This window comes from Mesoplodon bidens (genome assembly GCF_964165515.1).
Source record: "Mesoplodon bidens genome assembly, chromosome: 11".
Taxonomy (NCBI): domain Eukaryota; kingdom Metazoa; phylum Chordata; class Mammalia; order Artiodactyla; family Ziphiidae; genus Mesoplodon; species Mesoplodon bidens.
In genome coordinates, this window is record NC_138167.1 from 98,978,366 (window position 1) to 99,001,399 (window position 23,034).

The window sequence follows — 23,034 nt, forward strand, 5'->3', positions numbered from 1 at the left end:
AGTTAGTCCAGACTGCAAAGGCGAGTGATTATTCAGGCAAGTAGCTGCCTATGGGCTTTTGCCAGCACAACCTTCTGAACACTTCTGGTGCATATCAAGCATCTTCTTCCTCTCTTAGTTGTCCAAATCTTCCTTTATTTCTTGAGATGTCTAGCCACTAGATGGAGACTTAGCAGCTTGTGTCTAATACAGAATAACAAAACAGCCAGACATATGGCTGGCCCTGGGCTGTCTCAGTTGCATTCACATGACATTTCTAATGGGAAGGTTTATAACGTTCCACTCTCAACAAGATGTGTTAATATATGAAAACAGACTGGAATAAGGAGCCAGGCAGATCTGGACAAGGGGCTGCTGACTGCTCTGGCCAACACCTTCCAGCAGGCATCTGGCACCAAAGCCTGAGCTTTTGAGAGTGAAGAGTCTTTCAGGGTCATGAGCCGAAATGTTCTGATTGACTGCGAAATGCCTCTTCATGCATGGGGTAGAATTTCCTCTCAGCTCCACAGTTTTCATTGTAACCTAGTTTATTTCTTGTGTTAAATCTTTGAAAGGCCGAGAGCTACATGCACCAAGTCTGCCCTGATTATAGAACAGCACTTGGCAAGTGAAGAGAAAGAAGGCATTTTTGTAGCTGGGCCAGTCTTCTGGGAGATGCCTGGAGGCTTTGGTTACGGATACTTAGGCGAGAGCACAAGGGGCCAGTTGAGTCCCCGAAGCCTAAGGGGCCTATTGCATAACAGGATGAGTCAAGATGGAAGATTTAAACATCTGTTTCTACCGTCACCTCTTCTGCTAGCAGGAAGTTTAGGTATCTCCAGTGCCACGCAGGAAGTACTGATATTTATCAAATAACATACAAAGAGGAGATAAACTAACACCTATCAGAAACCCTTTAAGTTTATGATCGCATTTAATCCTCATCATTTTATGAGATAAATACTAAGGCACAGAGAGATTAAGTAACTTCCCAGGCTCGCCCGACTAGTAAGGGATAACACAGGGATTCCAGTTCATGCAGTCTGACCCTGAAGCCCCCGCACTTAACCAGCGTAAATATTTTTAGTAAATTCAATAGACTGCTCGTAATCCTGGCTATTTAGGGAGTGTTGGGAAAGTGAGTAGGGGATTGATGAACTGGATGGTCAGCCTGTGCTAGGGTTTCTGTGCTTTATGAATGGGCTCTTCGGCAGGATACAGTGAATGGGAGCACAGGGAGAGTTGTCCACAGGTGTGATGATCAGAGGGCGACCTGTATGTTGTTCCAGCCCTGGCACTAGCTTCCTCCAGCAACTTGAGAAGGGTGCCCAAGCCCTTGACTCCTGAGTTGCCAGTGCCAAATGGGAAACAAAATATTTACCATCTGTTTTCCTTACTGGCCATTAAGAGAATTAACAAGTAATTTTTTCACATCATTCAAACTCCAGGAAAGGAGAATATGGTCCAATAATGAGTTAACAGTTAACTGGACACAGTTCTGTAGTCTGTATAACTAGGAATACAAGTCAAAATCAAGCATCCAACATTCATCAAGCATTTATTACTATGACGTGTGTTGCTCAAGCCCACCAGTTTTAACGCACTGAAATGTTCATGTGGTTTGCCTAACAGGTCCAAAGAAAAGTTGCTCTACTATTTATGTAATACAGATGGAACTGTCATCCATCTCAAGGTGGATACTGATCCTAGATCTTATCGAGAGTTGGATTCCAAGAAGAAAAAATTTTCTTTTGCTTGCATTCATATAGTATGAATTTGTTGAGCAATTATATTTGCTGGGCAGAGTATCACACAAAATAGTCCACAGACAAGGTTCAAGCCTTCAAGGAATTTATACTCAAAAATGTTGGTCGGCATGATGATGGCTGGCTTCTCTTTTTCAAACAGGCGTTGAAAGGAGACGCATCTATGACATTGTGAATGTGCTGGAGTCGCTGCATCTGGTCAGCCGGGTGGCCAAGAATCAGTACGGCTGGCACGGACGGCACAGCCTGCCGAAAACCCTGAGGAACCTCCAGAGGCTAGGAGAGGAGCAGAAATACGAAGAGCAGATGGCACACCTCCAACAGAAAGAGCTCGACCTGATGGATTATAAATTTGGGGAACGCAAAAGAGATGGCTGTCCAGATTCCCAGGATCCACAGTTATTGGATTTCTCTGAACCGGACTATCCCTCTTGTGAGTCCACAGTACCCACTAATGGCAGGGAGAGGGCGATGGTGTCTTCTGAAGAGAGTCACTGCTAAGATGGGAGGAGCCAAATGGACCACCCTGGAGGGAGATGTCCTCTTATTCTCTCTCCTGAAGACAGGGAGACAGATGGCTTCCCGACTGGGCTGCCCACTCGACCTCACTGAAAAACTGTCTAGTGGCAGTTTCACTCGGTATTTGGTGTGTTTGGACCGTAGATCTCGAACGGCGCTCCCGTTTCAGATTGACAGCCCCATGCTGATTCCTGCTTGTGAGCCTTTAAGGAAAATTTACTTGGAAAGAATTTCTCTCTTCAAAGGATCCTATTTGTTTAACTATATGCTGGAGTAGATGACGTAGAAAAGAACCCCATTCGCAGAAAATACTGATTAGAAAGACAGACAACCTCTATGTGAGGCAGATGGTTTTGTTTACTTATATTCCATTGTTGTGTTCCCCTCCCAGCTCATATGTATGCTGTCCCTCCTCGAACCATTGATATTCATTCTCACCCTGCTGCTCCTCGCTAAGATAATAAAGTGCAAGTATCCCTAACGTTTCACTTGCATTTATAAGCAATAGGAATGGAAGGGTGGGCCTGGCTTTCATTCCATTTACTACCTGATGCCTTTCAGTGCCACCCTATGAGCCAGTTCTCATCCTCATAACCGGAGGAGACAGCCATCTGTCGGCGATGGTTTGCCTGCCGTCTACGGCAACACACAGCTAATCAGTGTCTCCTATTTGCTTATTGTTTATTTCTTCACTTATTTCTGAAAAGCAGTGGAAGAGGTGGGTGCCTACTATGTGGAGGGTATAGTCTAGCTATTGTGGGCTCAGAGAAATAAAAGTGGAGACCTTGCCACTGAAGGAAGAGTTGATGTTCTGAAAATAGTTCCTGGTCCCTAACTCTATCCTTTAATCCCTCTACTTTGATCTTTTCCTAAGTTGCTTCAGGAAAACTACTTCATGGCTTCTATTCAATGAAGTATGAATATAAAGCATTTCAGAATTTATACCTACTGTAATGTTATGACCCACAAGAAAATCTGTCTTATTTCTTTGTGAACCATCTTTTTATGATGTGTGTCCAACAGGCTTCCCCTGATCACTGTAACAAGAGTGATGTTTCCATCTGCTGATACAGTTAGATAGGTCTGGCAAACTAGAGGTACAGACTCTCTTGTGGTAAATTACGTTTTGACGCTTTTGTTTTATTCCCTTTGTAGCATCTGCAAACAGTAGAAAAGATAAGTCTCTGAGAATTATGAGCCAGAAATTTGTCATGCTGTTCCTGGTCTCCAAAACCAAGATTGTTACTCTTGATGTGGCTGCCAAAATACTGATAGAAGAAAGCCAAGATATGCCGGATCATAGTAAATTTAAAAGTAAGCATCTTCACCTAAATCCACTTATTAGCACAGAAAGAGTGGGATGTCATATGCTGATGTTTGCTGCCTCAGAGATTTAAACAATTATTTTTTATTTGAGACGTGCACTCCCTCCTGCCTTCGTAAAGGTTCTTGGTGCTGTGAGAGGTAAGCTGGTCACATACTAGAATTCCTGTGAAACTTCTGTCCGATGCCTTTTCCTCGGCAGAGCGGATGGTGGAAGCAGAATGGCATCCCACAAATGCAGGTCAGGGAGGTTGTGAGAGGCTTTGCGTTTCTCTTTAGTGTCGCTGCATCCAAGACGGCATGTCTGAGTTTTCTTTCCCTTCTTTCCTTGCCCCCTGCCTACTCTTCTGATGGGTGGACATGAAAGTTGTCTACAGGTAAGAACCAGAGGAATGAGCAGGGTAGGGTATAGGGGTGGTGGGACATGGCTGCTGGACGAGGAAAGTGTTTCCAAGTTTCACACCCCGTGCATCTTCCTTTTCCATCAAGCCTGGGTCCTGAGCCAAAGGCCCCTGGCTCCTGGTAGCTCATTCAAGCCCTGAGAAACCATGAGCTGAACATTCTCTAGCTTTTTTTTGCTTCTTTCCAGCTAGAAGTATAGCCACCCTGTGGGAGAAATGACTGGATAAAATCCAGCTCTATCAGGTTTCGGAAGACTATGGCATCTGGGGTGAATGCTTGATGTTTCTGGTGGTAATCAAAGCCCTTTGCTTGATCCTAGCCCTAAGTTCAAGTAGATTTCTGACCTATAAGTTGATTTCTTGAATAGAACTTACTTTGTGGGCATCATCCTGCCTGTTTAATGTGTTACCACCCCTCTGAATTTCTCCTCCAATCCCTGTACTTTCAAATGTCTCTCCCAAAACCTCTTCAGACTCAGGGAATGCCCATCCCACCCCTCCCCCGCTGGGTGGCCAGAACCCTGGGATTAAAGGTGAGGCGCTGCCTGTCTTCAGCACAGTCGTACCTCGTAACCTTGAGCCCTAGACTGTCTGTGTGCCCGGCGGTGCAGCCTCTCAGGAAGCTCTGGGGAATCCCTGTCATTTTCACAGCCTAGCTGCCTGATGGAGCAGGTGCCACCACCTCCTGCTGGAAGAAACTCCAGGCAAGCTTTTGACGAGCCACAGATCAGAATTACATTTCCTAAGCCTTTCATTACAGCCCATTTCCCTCTCTTGGTACGTTTGCAATCACAGCGATCCTGGCCTGTAACCAGGTTCCTCTTGTACGAGGTGTGAAGTTGTGGAAATGGGAGAACACAGTGACCTTCCCTTAGTAGTGTCATCAGATACATAAATCCTGGGTGATTTCACGCCGGAGCCACTGGTCTCTTCATGCTACCCCACTGCTCTCTGCTAGAGGCTTATATATGGTGGCTAGAAAGTGACCTGTCACATAAACTAAAACGTAATGGTGTTGCTGACCAATGTATGGCGTGACCGCAATTGTCTTTATATCTTCTAGCAAAGGTACGCCGCCTCTATGACATAGCCAATGTTCTGACCAGCTTGGCACTGATAAAGAAAGTGCACGTAACCGAAGAGCGAGGCCGGAAACCTGCCTTCAAGTGGATCGGGCCTGTGGATTTCAGTTCCACCGGTAAGGTGTGGTTTTGCTAGGGACCATTGTATGTATAATTCCCAGTTCCCTTTCCAAATCATACACCTACTACACAGTGAGGTTGATCCTCACCTTCATTTCCCCTCACCCACATCACATTCAAAATTAGACTAGTGACATCAGTCTCGGAACAATGAGCCTTAGTCTACAAATGGTTATGCTGGTTGGCTTACACACAGATAACTTAGAACCTGGCGGTTTCTGGAACTATTAACTCACAGCTCTTTTGCATTTTTTATTTTATTCCAAAGTTCCTGGAAGTTTGGGACTGAGGATTAAAAATGACACTTCTTAAAAGAAACGTTTTTTAAATTTTTTAAAGGACACTTCTCATGAACTCTGGTTGTTTCTGCATTAGCAGAATAAAACATTGTTTTTCTTTGAAATGCCAGATAATGTAAAAATTATATCAATTACTATCCCAAAACTAATATGTGGTAAGGTGGCTTCTAAATATAGTATGGATGTAATGAACACCTTTTTTGTAATTTATTTAAGAGGTTGCTAATGTCACAATTTTACTAAATTAGAGCAAAAGAGGTTATTATCTTCTACTTACTTCAAAAGTAATATTTGCACAACTGGGGACTGGATCCTTCTGCACCAGCTACTTTATGTGTGGCCTGGAAAAAAGCCATTAAAGTTATTTTTAAGTTACCTTTCTAATTTTAGTCTTAGTAGTATAAATTCCTGCACTTAACCCAGGCTTATAAAAGATAGAGCTCTCCACCTCACTTGTAACACATTATTCACTTAGGAACTAGATGAAACCACTTAAAACCAAGTCTAATTAATTCAACCCAGCAAGTACTTACTGCATGTGGACTATGCAGCCATACTTCATTTTATCGCACTGCGCAGATACTGTGTTTTTCCCAAATTGAACGTTTGTGGCAACCCTGCGTTGGGTGATGCTTAGCATTTTTAGCAATAAAGTATTTTTTTAACTAAGGTATGTACATTGTTTGTTTAGATATGATGCTATTGCACACTACAATATAGTGTAAACCTAACTTTTATATGTACTGGGGAACCAAAAAATTCATGTGACTCGCTTTATTGCAGTGGTCTAGAACCAAACCTGCAGTATCTCCGAGGTCTGCCTGTTCTAATGCCGTGAGGGATTCAAAGACGTATGTGATACAGCCCCTGCCAGCGTCAAGTGTACAGCTTTGCCACTTTCCACTTCTCTGCTTCTGGCTTCTCCCAGTCTTTTCACCTGTGACGCTCTCTTCCCCCTTTCAACATAAAAATATTCTACTCAACCTTCAAGATCTCATTCAAACATCAGCTCTTGCATGAAGTTTTCCCTGATCACCCAGAGCAGAGTGTCTCATCTAAACTACTGCAGTTTAGCATCATGCTATTGTAGTTGGTGATGATATTGTGCTTTGTCCCTGCTGTCCCATTTTGAGGGCAGACACAGTTTTTATTCACCTTTGATTACGCCCTAGTACCCAGATCAGTGCTTTATGCACTTCAGTTGGTTAATGAGCTTCTATTGAAGGTGTATAATTAGCACACATTTGAAAATTAGATAACTCTTAAGCACTACACATGGCAGTACTGGCTCGGTAGGAATTCAGAGAGGATATGGGTTAAGTTCTTCCCAGTGATCTCTAAGGGATCACTGTCCTGATGTCCAATGTCTTGAGAGCCATTGTTTTATATATTTTGTCCAATATTGTATTCGTTTCAGGAAGGAGGGTAGATATGATCCATTACTATCTTGACCCATTTTCTTCTTTTTGATTCTATAACTTCTGATTTTTTTTTAACTTCGGATTTTCTAAACAGAACATCTGTTGGGTTTTTGTTATAAGAAAAAGAAAACTATAAGGTGATTTTCAATATTTGTGTGTTTTAGAAAATGTAAGTCTAGCTGGCCCTTTCGGTTTATTAAATCAGTCTTATAATTTAAATGTACATGCTTTGAACTTACAAAAAAGTAGCACAGATGAGCAGGGTAGGAATGACTATCTGAACAACAGGGGTCATTTCTTTGTAGAATATAGGCCTGGTTCTGTATAGAAATTTCTGTCCTGATTTCACACAGGCTTATTTAAGCATAAAATGTGCCTCCAAGGCCCAGCTTTCTATTATCCTCACTGTACTGTGGCATTTCAGCCGTGAAGTTTCTGCTGACCTTATTCCTTTGGTCACTTAGTAACTGAGCTAAGAAAGAAATAATAAAGCATAATAATAGAAAACAGAGGTTCTTATACTCATTGCCCTAGGGCTGTGGCGTAAGAGGCTGATCTCAATTAATGTTAAAATCTCTAAATATGCATGTTGGGCTGACTATGGTTGGGTTTTTCTTGGATATCTCTGCCCAAAGAAAGCATCTAAAATATCAGGTCCGTTCTAATTTGGGTTATAGAACATCCTGTTCTACTTTTGTTGCAGTTTAGATAATTTTAGAATATATATGGATCCAGTCTTACTTTAAAGTCATCCACTAACTTTTAAAAAGGACTAGTACAATACATTGAAAGAAATTGGGGTTTGACACAAGGCTCATAAAATTCCTTTGATTGTCTTAGTTTTTAATTTATAGGGTAGCTCCATTACAATGATAGGTCCTCAAAGCCATATCTTAAAAAGGCTAAAATTATCCTGAATTATAGCTGTATAACAACACTACCAATTCTCTTATTTATTTAGATGAAGAACTAGTGGATGTTTCTGCATCTGTCCTACCAGAATTGAAAAGAGAAACATATGGCCACATTCAATTCTGTGCAAAACAGAAGCTTGCTCGACATGGCTCTTTTAACTCAGATCAGGCTTCTGAGAGGATCCAGAGGAAAGTGAACTCAGAACCCAGCAGCCCTTACAGAGAAAAACAAGGTATCTGCCTTTACTTAATCCATGGAATCCATCAGTCACCATGTAATTGTAGCCCGACCCATGCACTGTCATTTTAAAGTGAGCTGACTCTAGGCTCTGCCTGTTTTTTTCACTTACCTCAAGTGAAATTATTTGGGGGGGTAAAAGAGTTGGTGACTTCAAGGTTATAAACATAGCCCCATGCCTGAAATTGATTCTAGTCGGCCTTAAATATTGAAGATCATTTGGTTTGCCATGGTTGGCCTGTTTGATGCATCTCGGCAATTCATCAGACTTAAAGCAATACTTGCTTTGTTTTGTTTTCTTACTAATCTTTGATGAGACCTGCATTCACCATGAACAGCTAGCTTCTGGACATTTCTCTATTTGAATCAAAACCAGAATGGATTTGAGATAGTCTTCTAATCCCTGAGCTGTGAATAATGAATCCTGCTGTATATAATTGTTGTGTATAAGTCCCTTGCTATATTCACTAGACCTTCATTTTCCTTTTTAGGATCAGGTGGCTACTCCTTAGAAATTGGAAGTCTGGCAGCTGTCTACAGACAGAAAATAGAAGACAATTCACAGTAAGTGGTCTTAAAAGCTCCAAGTATATTTTTTTCTATTTCCTAGCCTTAACTTTGACTAAATTTAAATGCCACCCATCAAAAGGTAAAATTTAACAGTCCTGCTCAAAAGTCAGCCATTTGTTTATTAAGAATTTTGTAAGTTTCCCCCTTGTGCCCAAGGATATGGCATCAGGGACACAAAAGTATGAAAAATTTATTCCCCTAGGCCATGAAAGCTTACAAGGAAAAAATAAATAAAAAGACACATACAATGAGAAAAGACAAGTCACTACTAATGTGACACTGAGAAATGACACATCATAGTCCCATGAATCACTTCGTCATCATCGTAGCTAACGTTGTTTATGAACTACCAGGTACTATTCCTGAAGTTTTATGTGTATTATCTAATATCACAAAAACAACCTTTTGAGGTTGGTACTATTATCCTCATTTTACAGAGAGGAAACTGAAACCCAGAGAGGTTAAGTAACTTGCCCAAGGTCACAATGCTATTAAGCAACAGAGCTGAGTCAGATTTGGGGTCTGATTTTCAAGGAAATAAGAGGAAGCAGAGGAAATGCTAAAGCGAAGACAGGAGGGGTTTATGCCAGACATGGGAAGAAAGAGATTGTTGAGCCAGGATCAGGGGGTGGAGGGGAAATAAACTGGTTAGTCTGGCCCTAACGACTTGTCCAAATAGGATCCTGAAAGGAAGTATTTATAAGAAGAGCTTGGGATATTGGAGGTAAGTAGGTCGAGCTGGCAGAAAGCTTTGAAAGCCAAGTTGAAGAGTTTGGATTGATTAGATGGATGGTAAAGAGTGTTTGTAGGTTCACTGGAGAAGACCATGCTGGCTGCTTTAAGCAGGTGGGGTTGGAATAGAGAAGGGCTTCAGGTTAGATCACAGAATAGAGCCTTCCTAGTCATTCTGGTCTGCTGTGGTGCTGGTCTGAGCCGTGTCCGCTGGGGATGGAAAGAAATGGAAATCAGTATAAGACAGTGAGTCAGCAAGAGTCACTGAAGTAGAAAAGAGGCATCACAGAGAACACCTGGGTCTCAGGTGACGGTGCTCTTACTGGTGGAGATGGGGAGGTTGAAGGTGAATGGCCAGAGGCAGCGCAGTGGGCGCGACCATCCGCGTGGGCACGTTGTCTCGTGGAGCTGAGTGTTTCATGGAGCACTCGTTCCCGGAGGCTGTGGCTGGAGAGCTTGACTCACCTCTGCAGCCCCGTGCACTCCGCTTATTCCCAGCACCACAGGGGCCGAGAATGGGGGCAAAATGGCTCTCAGTGATTCCCTCACAGAGGTTTAGGGAAATCCCTGTTCTCTATTTACTAGTCCTTAAAGGAGTCTCAAAAGAGTCTTCCTCATCTACTTGCAAAATAATACTAAAAGGGTTTCCCTGGTGGCGCAGTGGTTGAGAGTCTGCCTGCCGATGCAGGGGACACAGGTTCATGTCCCGGTCCGGGAAGATCCCACATGCCGCGGAGCGGCTGGGCCCGTGAGCCATGGCCGCTGAGCCTGCGCGTCCGGAGCCTGTGCTCCGCAACGGGAGAGGCCACAACAGTGAGAGGCCCGCGTACCGCAAAATAATAATAATAATAATAATACTAAAAATCTAAACATGCTTTCTAGTATTTGGAAATTTTTCTCTATAAAAGGCCCAGACATCGTTTATAATCTCCTAGGTTGAGGGGACTTAATTTTGAATGTGTGCTGCCTAAAAATTCTGTAGTAATATGGAGCAGAATGGGACAAGAATGACAGAAAATAATTTTGTAGATAAATTTATTTCCTCACTCACTACCCACTTCATTTATCTCACTGTGGATTTGAGACAAACTAGGTGTGTCATTTAAATCAATGTCTGGCCTAGACTCTGTTATCTACCCAGGATGTCTCACAGTGACTGACTGTGAGGCCCCACTGGGTGACCTTCAGTGGGTGGATTAGCCTCTGAGCTTCAGTTTTCCTCCCTAGTAAACGGGGGCAGGGGGGATGGATGAGAGTAGCTAGTGTTACAAGAATTATGTGAAATTATTACCCTATTATGCTAGTCATTGTAGCATCTGTGTGCCTGGGAAGGGGTACGTGCTGGGTAGCTGATGGCTACTGGCTGTGGGAGAGGCAGGGGAGGAGCCTCTATTAGCCCTCACCTGAGATCCCCGTACCCCACCCCTAGCCATCCATCCAGGTGATATGGTCATCTGCCTCTGGAGTCGGCTCACGGGCTCAGAGAGTGCACTTTAACAGCATCCTGAGCGGTATTCTCTCACTCCTGCTTTGGTACATCTCTCTTTAGGAAAGCAGAGTCGGGAGATGGTAGAATGTGGTAACTGGATGGGCCCCACTCTGTTTCCTTTATTCCAGGGCAGAAGCTTTTGCCAATCAGAGAGCGATACCTCCTTCAAGCAGCCTGGAGGCCGCTGCTCCTTTCCCCGGCCTCTCTGTTGACTCAGAATACTGTGTTAAAGCCTTGGCCCACCCAGTACTCTCCGTGGCTCCAACGGACTTGCAGGCCTTCTCTGCCCAGAATGGTCTGAATGGACAAGGAGGTGTCTCCCTCGCCTCTGCCGCCTTAGACGCGGAGAGCCTGAAGCCAGCTCTGCTGGCCGGCCGGCCCCTGGTGTACGTGCCCTCCCCCTCGCTGTTCATGCTGTGTGGGAGCCTGCAAGAGCCGCCGTCCCCGGGGTCGGGGTCAGGGTCAGAGAGGGACAGCAGGGGCTCGGAAGGCACAGCAGAGCGGTCAGCCACGCCCTCAGTTCAGAAGCGCCTAGGGGAGGAGAGGAAGCCCCAGGAGGAGGAAGAGCCGGCCACGAAGAGACAAAGCAGGGACTACGAAGACGGCCCCCTCTCCCTCGTCATGCCCAAGGTAAGGGGTTCCGGTGGACATGCTAGCTGGTGGCCCGTCGACCCCGTAGTTCCTTCCCAATAGAGACACACAGATAAGCGACTGAGTCTGGAATAGGAAGCAGTGCATGTGTCACTTGTATAATTAAGCCCAGGACTGGCTGCCCCAAATAATCTTGCCATGAAGCAGTACTGTAACAAAAGTGATTTTTATAAAAATCCCACTTTGCATAAAACGCTAAAAAGTATAAAGGGAAAAAAACCTACCCATAATCCCACCACATAGAGGCAATCACTGTCAACATGTTTGTATATTCTTTCCCGGTCTTTTTTGCTCTTTTTTTTTTTTTTTTTTTAACACGTTGATGAAATAATCATCTTAATCCAGGGTGCACCTGAGGTCCAGTCAGGAACGTAGGTGCCGTTTGGCCCTCAGTGTCTATGTCAGTGCTCGTGTCACTGCTCAGAGAGCCCGTTTCCCTAGCCACAGAATGAAAAGAACAAAATTCTGAGCTGTCCACAGTAGCCTCTCGGAGGTTAATGAGATATGACTGGTCAAACGCTCAGAAAGCAGAAGCACTCTCCCTGCAGCCGTTTGTAGAGGATGAGTGAGGCACACTTCATGGAAATCAGTCCATTAATTAAGACCCTTCCTCCTCCATGCCTTCCTCCTGCCAGAATGCATTTTTCTAATTCTGTATATAGCCTGGGGTTGCAAAACAGAAGGGAAAGACTGACTGGTATATCTATATATACGTGTCTTAGATAACCAAGACAGCTTTGGGTCAGCCCTGCAATTCTTATCAAGCCCTAAAAGCCTGCAGCATCAACACCCTTTATGTGTTCCAGCTCAGAAATTTATTTCACAGTCTAAACACCATACCCAGTTTCCCATTATTAAAATCTCCATCGTTTCTGTGCTTAAGAAATCGTAAGCCTACAGAAGCCCATGACGTGAGAGTGATCTTCAGGCCATTCCTATAAATACGACAGAAACAACTGACGTACACAAATCAGGGTGGCGCACAGCTGTGTCTGACCTTTTTGTTTATACGTTAGCTATTTGGAGAGAGCTGTTATAATTTACTGCTGGGACTTTGACTTGCTTTTCTGGTTCCTGGTTGGGTTGTGCTTAGAGACCCTCAGATTCCACAGACATTGCCTCTTCCAAGACCGTGGATAAAAGGGGACCTGCACCCCATGAAGACATTCACATGAATGGACAACTTTCTGCTGCAGAAGAGGTTTCGGGAAAGGCTACAGCAGACTGCTTCATTTCTTCTGAGTGGGGAAATCCTTCTAGAAATACAGAGATAGAAAAGCCTTCGAAAGAAAATGAAAGCACCAAAGAGCCCTCTTTGCTGCAGTATCTTTATGTGCAGTCGCCAGCAGGTAAGGGGTGTCATGTCTTCGAGTCCCTTGGGGGTACTCGGGTCATAAATTTGATGTTTAAATTTTTGTTCATGTCACCCGACCAAGCTGGTGCATAGATGAGCTGCCTCTGAGTCATTTCACTCCTAGCCCCTTGCTTTCTCCATCGACGAAATGAAGGCAGAGGCTGCTTTCACTTTCACCAACCTCACGGATAAGGAGAAAACAGTTAGGGCAGGTAATTTATTTTTAATGCATTCACTTTTACTTGGTAAAAAGCACAACGTATTCAAAAGATGATTCTGTTTTTATAATTCAGCTGAATCTGGCAGTGGTTCAGTTTAGCAATATGAACGTCCTGGCCACCACGTGCAGCTCACATGCTGATCTCTTAAATATTCAGAAGTGCTCACATGTCCTTGTGGTCGAGTGCAGGGCTGGAGTGAGAGGGCTGGACAGTAAAACCACTTACTATCTGCGTGAACTTAAGTATTCAGCCCTCCTCGTTGGTAAAACAGTAATAATAAGAGCACCTGCTTCATGGGGGTGCTGTGAAAATTGGATTAAATTTAATAAGATAATACATCTAAAGCACTTAGAATAATAGTGCCTGACGCTTAATAAGACTCAATAAATGCTCTTACTCTTGAAATAAAGCTGAAATATAACAGGTACCTAATTTTTAAAATATGCATTGTGTACATGAAGCTGCTCTCTTGCAAAGAGACTTAAAGTGATTTTCTTCAATTCCTTGTTCCCATCACAGGTTAGGTAGGTGTCTGTTATTTCTCATTTATCTAGAAAACATTCTTTATTCCTTTAGCAAATATTTTGTGAGGGCTTCGTCTAAGCACGCTACTCAGTGTTGCTGATACCTTAATAAATAAAAAAACAGACCCGGCTTCTTCAGAATGAAAATGACAGCCCAGCATAGGGATCAGTAGCTTTTTCTGGGCCATGGGCCCTTGGACACTATGGTGAAGGCTGTGGATTCCTCCTCAGGATGTTTACAAATGCAGAGAATTAAATACATAGGATTACAGAGGAAGCCAATTATAGTGAAATCCAGTTAGAAAAGGAATTATTTTAAATGACAGCAAGTCAGCAAGTGCAGGCCTCTCATAACTTCAAAGTTGTGGGGACCGTTAGACTCTTGAGACATCTGCCATTGCGGTAACATTACATGAATACATCTGTGCTTTTTACTAGTGATAAAGTCAAGGTACCGTTCATTCTGTTGTGATTTGTTGCCCGTGGTCTTAATTGAGGGAAATATAAATTTCTGTTAGAAGTTTGTAAAAAGGAAGCTATCATTGTTCCCAACCAAGTTCACTTTCCTCCTCAATTTGGATTCAGTGGAGCTCATGTTAATAAAGTCTCTCAGGAGACTCAAGCGTCCACCAAACTGTCACATAGGAAACTGTGGGAATTCAGCGGTGGCCACTGTGGCAAGGAGGCGGTGCGGGGCTGGGAGAGCACAGAGGGGGTGGCCAGGCTGCGGCGTGAGGGTTGATTGACAGTGGGCTCCCGTTTGAAGGGGCCCCGAGGGGCGGGAGCTTGGATGGTGTCTTCACATTGCCCTGACTTTCTCCTTGTTCTGCTCCTGTTCCAGGATTAAATGGTTTCCGTGTGCTCTTGTCTGGCAGTCAGGCCCCCCATGCTGTGGGCCCGCCTTCAGGCCAGCTGCCACCGCTCAGCGTTCCGTGCATGGTCTTGTCATCGCCGACGCTGGGCCCGTTTCCTGTTCTCTATTCACCCACGGTGCCCGGGCCGGTGTCCTCTGCTTCCAGTGCTCTCCCAAGCACGGGACCTGTGAATCTTGGCTTGCCTGGCCTTGGATCAACAGCTCATCTTCTCATCGGCCCTGCTGCCCTGGTTAATCCAAAATCCTCGACACTCCCCTCCACAGATGCTCAGCTCCAGGGTCCGCACTCACTTAACCTGAGTCCGGTGATGTCAAGATCACACAGCGTCATCCAGCCCGAGTCCCCCGTTTACGGAGGACATCCAGCCTCTGTGGTAAAATTACAACAGGTGAGTCCTGAAGGTTCGTTTCAGCTCCGCAGAAGAAGGAGCATCACTCCGTGATAGCATTTGCCTGCGTTGAATCAGATTTCAGTCAAACAACCGTAGGACAGGGGTTCTACATCAGATTCTACCTGGCTTCCGTTGTAGACCCAGAGGTATCTGCTTATTTCATAAAGCATGGAGACAGAAGGTGGGAGATCCTGTGCTTTAAAGGCAAAACTCGTTTTAGGTGTCAATCTGTTTCTTAGAATCAGAAGGAACTACTTAAAGCATAGTTCATGGGGATTTTTGATGCAGGCTGAATATTCAGATGATTTCTCCAAGCTCTCATTTCATTAGGTCCATAACGGAGACCATCCTGAATTTTAATTGTGCACCTATAGAAACAATCAAGGGAAACGAAAGTCTTGACACTAGCTCGAAGATTTCTAGCGTCTATCATTTCATAAAATGAATTGTTTAGGAGGCAATGGCTATATGTTAATATATCCATTGTTTCCTTGATGTGTGTATATATACATATTCAAAATAGATACAGATGTACATAGATAAATGTCTGTAATCGATATAAATTAATCAGCACTTTATTTGCCACCCCCAACTCCATCTGTAGTTCAGTCAGTGAGCATTTGTTGAATTCCTGTTATGCATTAGGCATTGTTCAGAGTAATTATTTCTCTCCCAGAGAAAGAGTTACGTTGTGACCAAAAGTATTTTAGATAAGTAATTCAGGGCCTCAAAAGTTTGTTAGACATTGAAATATACATGTTAGTTTTTAAACAAGGCGATTATAATATAGCATATGCTTCTTGATCACCAGTTATGTGCCAGGCACTGACCTAGGCAGTAAAGATATAACAGTAAACAGGATAATGGTCCCTGCCCTTTTAGGGCACATTAAAGGGATAAATATTCAACGTGAGAGGATAAATATTAGCAAGTAAACAAAAAGAGCAAAGACACAGGCACATACTACTTGCCTGGCATGATCTAAAGTGCTTTATTAATATCATCTCCTTTAATTGTCGCAACCCTGCTAAGTTGGTACTTTTATCATCCCCGTTTATGGATGAAGACACTGAGGGACAGACTGCTTAAGTAATTTGCCCGAGGTCACACAGCTAATTATGGCAGAGCCCAAACCCTGGCTGCAGGTGCCAGTGCCACACTTGAGACCTCTTCGCTAGGCTGCCTTTCTGCACACAGAATCAATCAGCTAATTTCCAACTGTGGTAAGTGTTGTGAAGGAGATACATTGGAAGAGTGTGACAGAAAAGCAAAGAGGATGGAACACCTGCGTGGGGATCACAGCGACACAGGTCAAGAGGGGGCTCCTACACTGTTAGTGGGAATGTAAGTTGGTGCAGCCACTATGGAAGACAGTGTGGAGATTCCTCAGAAAACTAAAAATAGAATTACCATATGATCCTGCAATCCCACTCCTGGGCATATATCCAGACAAAACTATAATTCAGAAAGATACGTGCACCCCTATGTTCATAGCAGCACTATTCACAATAGCCAAGACCTGGCAACAACCTAAATGTCCATCGACAGATGAGTGGATAAGAAGATGTGGTACATATATACAGTGGAATATTACTCAACCATAAAAAAGAATGAAATAATGCCATTTACAGCAACATGGATGCAACTAGAGATGATCATACTAAGTGAAGTAAGTCAGAAAGAGGAAGACAAATACCATATGATATCACTTATATGTGGAATCTAAAATATGGCACAAATGAACCTATCTACAAAACAGAAACAGACTCACAGACATAGAGAACAGACTGGTGGTTGCCAAGGGGCAGGGCAGGACTGGGAGTGTGGGATCAGCGGATGTAAACTATTATATGTAGGATGGATAAACAACAAGGTCCTACTGTACAGCACAGGGAATTATATTCAATGTCCTGCGATAAACCATAATGGAAAAGAATATAAAAAACGAACGTCTGTATGTATATAACTGAGTCACTTTGCTGTACAGCAGAGATTGGCACAACATTGTAAATCAACTCTACTTCAATTAAAAAAAGAAAAAAAAAGAGGGGGCTTCCAGTTCAGAGACTGGGTACAATTTGACTTCACTTCTGTTTTTATGTACTCTTTTTTTTTTTCCTATTTTAGTCACCAGTTCCAGTGACCCCCAAGAGCATCCGACGCACACATCGAGAGACGTTTTTCAAGACGCCTGGCAGCCTCGGGGACCCTGTCCTTAGGAGAAGAGAAAGGAATCAGTCACGAAACACCAGCTCAGCACAGAGGAGGCTCGAAATCCCCAGCGGTGGGGCTGACTAACCTGACGCTTTGCCCAGCAGGGGTGGGATAGAGGTGCCTGAATTTCCCTGTGTTACAGGTCATGTCCTCATGGTGAATGGAAACTAGAATGCAAACCATCCGGTCTTCAGCATGCATCCTTCCTCTCTCCTGCATCCCCTGGTTCTAATGTTAACTATCCATCTTCAGGAAGCATCTATTTTCCTGAAAGTAATTGTTCCTAATTGTGCATTTCTTACCAGTTAGAGTCCAGACTATGCGTGGTGTCACAGTGGAAGTACCAACTGACTGTTGTGGTTTTCATTCAAGAATCATCTTGTTGCTGGAAGGAGATCTGAACAGCCTCCTGGAGCCTTGTGGTTTTTCTAAAGTGAGGGGGGGGCCGTCTAGCACTTAACTGGGTTGAGCGTTCTTGACGTGTATTCCCACTCACCCCGAGTAGATCTGTGGTGAGAGAAACTTCCTTTCTGCAGTTTGAAAAAGCTACTGCTTCCTTCGGCTTCATCAGGAAGCCAACTTCAGTTTGAATCCTATGGTATTATTTATTTTTTTCCTGAAGTGGGATTTAGTGCAAAACGTTTACAACGACATCAAAACACATGTTTTTCAGGGTATGACGACTTGAATGTTTGTACTTTTCTCCTATAATTTGCCCTGCACTTACTTTACAACCTAGTAATAATGTGGATAAGTGTATATACATGACGGAATGTCAAGACCAAAATAACTGTGAAGACACACCTTGCTATAATGAACTGTGCTAACCTGAGCTGGGCCTGAGAATTAAGATGAACTCTAGCAGCCAGATAGCTGCTTCTCAATAACTGTGTGAACAGTGAGGTTTTACTGTTCATTTGTTAAAAAAAAAAAAAAAATCCTACTATGTTCCGTTTCCTTCACTACATGCCCTTGTGTTTCTTTTAATTTAAATGTTAACTGTAGAACGTCAGGTGTGGGATGTCTTCTAGCAATTGCTGTTTATTGAATAAATCAGGATGGTAGAGAGGAATTATATGGAAAATTGGAACCTAGTGGTACCTTTTAGAAATTGATGTAGGACAATAGGTGATACTTTCTTTTTTTTCTTTTACTTTTTTTTCTTCATGTTGGGAAGAATAAGAGGGAAAACAGATACATTGATGTTCAGAATCCAAGAATATTCAAATCGGAGTTATTTTTCATAGAACTGCAAAATAAGAACAGAGAGTGCAGGGAGGGAATCGTTGTTCTAGCATAAATATAATTCTGGAAACTTACCAGTGTCCCTTTGTTAAACCATATTCCTTTAGGGTTTCATTAAGTAGCCAAACTAGATCTTTGTATGCCTAGATGTATTGTTTACCTCATTGTCTCTTCAGAGTAGATGGCTTCCTCCCTCCTTCCTCCCTCCCTCCCTCCCTTCCTTCCCCCCTCCCTCCCTCCTTCCCCCCTCCCTCCTCCCTCCCTCCCTTCCTTCCTCCCTTCCTCCCTCCCTTCCTTCCTCCCTCCCTTCCTTCCTCCCTCCTTCCCTCCCTCCCTCCTTCCCCCCCTCCTCCCTCCCTCCCTTCCTTCCTCCCTTCCTCCCTCCCTTCCTTCCTCCCTCCTTCCCCCTCCTTCCCTCCCTCCCTCCCTCCTTCCTCCCTCCCTCCTTCCTCCCTCCTCCCTCCTTCCCTCCTTCCTCCCTCCTTCCCTCCCTCCTTCCTCCCTCCTTCCCTCCCTCCTTCCCTCCCTTCCTCCCTCCCTCCTTCCCTTCTCCCTCCCTCCATCCCTCCTTCCCTCCTCCCTCCCTCCCTCCCTCCTTCCCTCCTCCCTTCCTTCCTCCCTCCCCCCTCCCTCCCTCCTTTCCCCCCTCCCTCCCTTCCTCCCTCCTCCCTTCCTTCCTCCCTCCATTTTTCCCTCCTTTCCTTCATTGCTTCCTTTCCTTATTCCTCTCTCCTTTTTTATACTTCTTAGATGTGGAATCTTGGTGTAGGATTTTATTTTTATTTTTTGGACCCAAGAAAATGTTATATGAAAGAATAAAACTATTAATTTAAGAGACTCTGGGAGTCTGAGTAAAGTAGCTTTATATTAACTACAGGATAATATTAGCCTTATCACCCCCACAAGATTTTTGAAAACTTGAGGTAGGTAGCAAGATTAAATAAATTTGCTATTATATAAAATTTTTATCAACACTAAACTTTTAAAGTTTACAAGATGGTATTTTTTCCCCCTTGTTCACAGTCTTCTCTAGAGATAAACTGATAAAAAATGTGATTCTCATCATCCACTAATCTAATTGCATGGTAACGATTACCCTGAACTAATATGATAGGTTCCCTATCGAAACAAAAATATGCCTTTTTCAAGTAGATTATAAGACACATGGCATATAAATCTGCACAGGATACATGCATTTTAAATATATCATGCTTCAGACCTTTCACAAAATATTGTCACTTGAGAGGTCTATATTTAGATGAAAACACAGACCAATTTTCCCCTTACTTTTCTTGGATGCCCGCCACTTTAACTCCTCTGCTATCCTTTTTTTTTTTTTTTTTTTTTTTTCTGTTCATGATATGACCACATAAACCTCAGAGGATTCACAGTTCTTGAGGGGTGTTAAGAAACAAACCCATAAATGAGATTATTATTCTGTGACCATACTTAGCAATAGAAAACCAAGAGCAGGTTCCTTTTGTATTCAGTACCCACTTCTTCACGTGTCTTTGTGATGTGTAGAAATAATGATGCAGTGGTTGTTTCTGTCGGGAATATGAATCTGTTTGTTACAGAGCAACTGATGGTAGTAGAGCAGCTGAGGTAGATGTGGGTATCGGGTGGTGAAGAAGCCGTGGCAATCGTGAGTCGATCATTGTATAATTTCGTAAAAGAAAAAAAAAAAAAAAAGATTGGCAGTGATCCTGCTAAGGAAATGCAGTTTTGAGTCAGCACTGAGGGAGGTGTGTGTGTGCCCTACACTGTCCAGGGTTTGTGAAACCCTTTCATTCTGGTACAAGAGTTGGGGGTATAACTTTTATACTTGAATCTACCTACCAAGTTTACATTTCTCAGTTCCTTTTTGTAAGGTGCTATTTCTGTATTTAAATAACTTTTTTCCCAGTGTAAAGCTGCTTTCTGCTTTATCTTATTGCACTGCTAGTCTTGTGTAGGTATTAACTTTATTGCTGCTTACTGCTTTTTTTGTATCACTTACCTCTGCTCTTTCCTCTAATGGCTATATTATCTATATAATTTTTTCCTTTAGCAAAGTATTAAGCTTTATAAAATAGCATTAAAAGTTAATTCATTTTAACAAGAGTTGTTGGTTGTGTTTGTTGGGCTTTCTGTGGGTACCGATTTCAGTAAAACCATTCACCGTTGCAGAACAGCCAACCAGACCTTCATAAACCCAAGTCAGATCCTTTTGCTGAGCCCTTCCAGGGGTTCCCAAACGCCAAAACTTACTGTATCAGAATCACGTGGGAGCTTGGGAGGGTTGAGGGACTATACTGTTGAGCTTTTGATTTCTACCAGAGATAGAATCACTGGGGGTTTGGAGCTTCCCGATGACTCTGAAGCTTCACCAATGTAAGAACCACAGGTGAGACTACCTCCTGATTTCTCAGGTTACCTGCAAGGTTAAATGCTTCTCAGTCTAGCAAGTGCCCACCTGTAGTTCAAAGCCAGATTCTATTGTTAACCCTCACTTGTAAATGAACCTCCACGCTGACCTACTCTGACTTTCCTTAGCTCGTACGATCTCCGGAGCCCGTTAGCGGTCGCGTTGTTGTCAGTCTCCCCTGCTAAATTGTCAGGTGCTGGGGAAACAGCTTTGAAACCCCAGCGTCAAGCCTGGTACTTGGGACTCGAAGCCCCCAGAATGGTGAATGGAGGGACCGTAGGACCTGCTGCAACAGGTCTCGCCCCTCAGCCAGCCTTCAGTTAGCCTCAACACATCACTTCTTGTCCCAGTCCTTAGCCTTCATCTTACAGATGTGTCTAAAATAACCCAGGATAGATTTGCTTCTACACACACGACAGGATTAGGATTTTACCAGCCTATATTTAGTGGCATGTTACGTTATAACAAGGCCCTGCTGTATTGCAGGCATCTACCAATATCTTCTCACACATGCCCGTCTTGGTTGTCTTTAACAGTGTAAAAAGGGTACATTGAACAAGCAGAACTCATGGGGTAATCGTGGAAGCAAGTTGGTTTTGTCTCCCAGTGTCCCTTTAAGCCTGGTCAGTGGGGGTAATGCACTAACCCTTGTAGGAACATGAGGTCAGGTGCTGTGACCTCCTTGTTACTGTAAATAATAGAAGTTCTATAGTCATTTTAAGTTAAGACAGTCTCGGTTCACGATGCAGAATGAGCATTTAAAACTTCTGCCACTGGGGCTCGCTGTAGCCTGGTCACCGATGATGGTCCTTTGTCTTTTCTCTGCTGGGCATCTCTCCTCTCCCAGTGAGCTGACCTAGATTTCTGTGCCCAGCAAGGTCAAAGCAGGGGCAGTGGGACAGGTAAAGGCCGCAGCATATCAATGGTTTAACAGGCACTGCCGTAAGCAGGCTTCTCATACAGTGGGACTGGCAGAGGTTGGAGCTGTTTTGTGTGGACAGTTCCTCAGAAGCCTCAGCTTGGGAACACTTGCCGGAACTTTCTGTGCTGCGGGCAATTCATTGTCCTCCAGCTGATACTCTCCCCCAGTCTCTGGTTTTCCTGCATCCACTCAGAGAGCCTACCGGGCAGGATTTAGAAGAGCCCCAGGCTGGCTCTATCTGCCGTCTTGGCCCACATCCAGGGCTCTTTGCCCTGATGCTTGGAGAGAAGGCCCAGCCAAACTCACGCAGCCTCCCACCTCTCTGCCAAAGCTGCGATCCCACCCAGATCCCCCAGGCCAGTCATACAAGAGAACGCGTCTCAACTGCAGGCAAGAGGTGAGGCAAGCAACACCCCACAGCTCCCCTTAGTGGCTCTAGGGAGGCCTCCCTAGAGCCACAGATGGAGAACCACAGCATAACTCTCCACAAAATCCATTTCTGTTTCCATTTGCTCAACCCTTTCGAGGCTCTTTCAAGGCCTTGTGGGTAAAGGGGTTCCACAGTGTGTAACTGGTCTGCAAAACCTCCTTGATCAATTTTTTGGAATGCAACTATAATTTGCTGCTGCGGCCAAGCTCACCATTTAACATCCTGTTAAAAGAGTTATAACCTCCCACTGTCCAAGGTTTGCATCTTCCTAGATGATTGTTATGGCACTTAATATCTCATCCTTAAGAAATTAATTTTTGATAGCTATTCATGTTTTTAGTATTAAGATTGGTTTGATTAGTTCAATGTCCTTTCTGTCCTGCAAATGCTTCTGAAATGAAGAAATCATACCTGAAGCTACAATCGTTTTCTTCTTTTCATTCTCTCCTATCTAAACCCTTTTTTGTAAATAGCATAGTGGTAGCCTTCAGTTTGATTGGCTCTTCTATACAAGCAGCAGGTCTTTCCCCAACTGGGCTCTGAAGAACTCAACTGCTGATAGATATTAGGAGTCAACAGTGGGTAATTTTGGTAAAACAAAATTAAAGAGTTAATTTTTTACTACAGGATTTATTAGAGGTTGAAATTTGCAAGAGGAAATAAAATACAAATTCTTTAAACCTAGTTTGATAGCGGGACCATTTTTTTTCTTAGCATCTTACAAGATGTTCATCTTACAAGGTTCGGCAGAAGTCACTCTGAGAATCAATGAATTAATCTACCAAATAACCCTCTAAAACTCTCTTAGTCTTTACCGAAAAGAAAAAGGACATTAGCTTCTTAATGTCAGAGACCATGGGTGCTTTTTATCTGTATTCACAACGCTTGCCACAAAATGTGCACCCGATTAAACAATGGGTGATAAGTTAGCACAAATCCAGTTAACG

At 43.6% G+C, this 23,034-nt stretch overlaps 1 protein-coding gene across 1 annotated transcript in view; it reads left to right on the forward strand.

Annotated features, from left to right (window-relative positions):
* E2F7 (E2F transcription factor 7) overlaps positions 1 to 18,567 on the forward strand; it is a 31,661-nt gene extending 13,094 nt beyond the window's left edge. Inside the window, exons 5-13 of the mRNA XM_081247965.1 lie at positions 1,888 to 2,178; positions 3,420 to 3,578; positions 5,052 to 5,186; positions 7,872 to 8,057; positions 8,554 to 8,626; positions 10,982 to 11,483; positions 12,598 to 12,853; positions 14,445 to 14,866; positions 16,997 to 18,567. Coding sequence (XP_081104091.1) covers positions 1,888 to 2,178; positions 3,420 to 3,578; positions 5,052 to 5,186; positions 7,872 to 8,057; positions 8,554 to 8,626; positions 10,982 to 11,483; positions 12,598 to 12,853; positions 14,445 to 14,866; positions 16,997 to 17,167 — 2,195 coding nt within the window. The 3' untranslated portion in view covers positions 17,168 to 18,567. The remainder of the gene's footprint in view (positions 1 to 1,887; positions 2,179 to 3,419; positions 3,579 to 5,051; positions 5,187 to 7,871; positions 8,058 to 8,553; positions 8,627 to 10,981; positions 11,484 to 12,597; positions 12,854 to 14,444; positions 14,867 to 16,996) is intronic.
* The last annotated feature ends 4,467 nt before the right edge of the window (positions 18,568 to 23,034 follow it).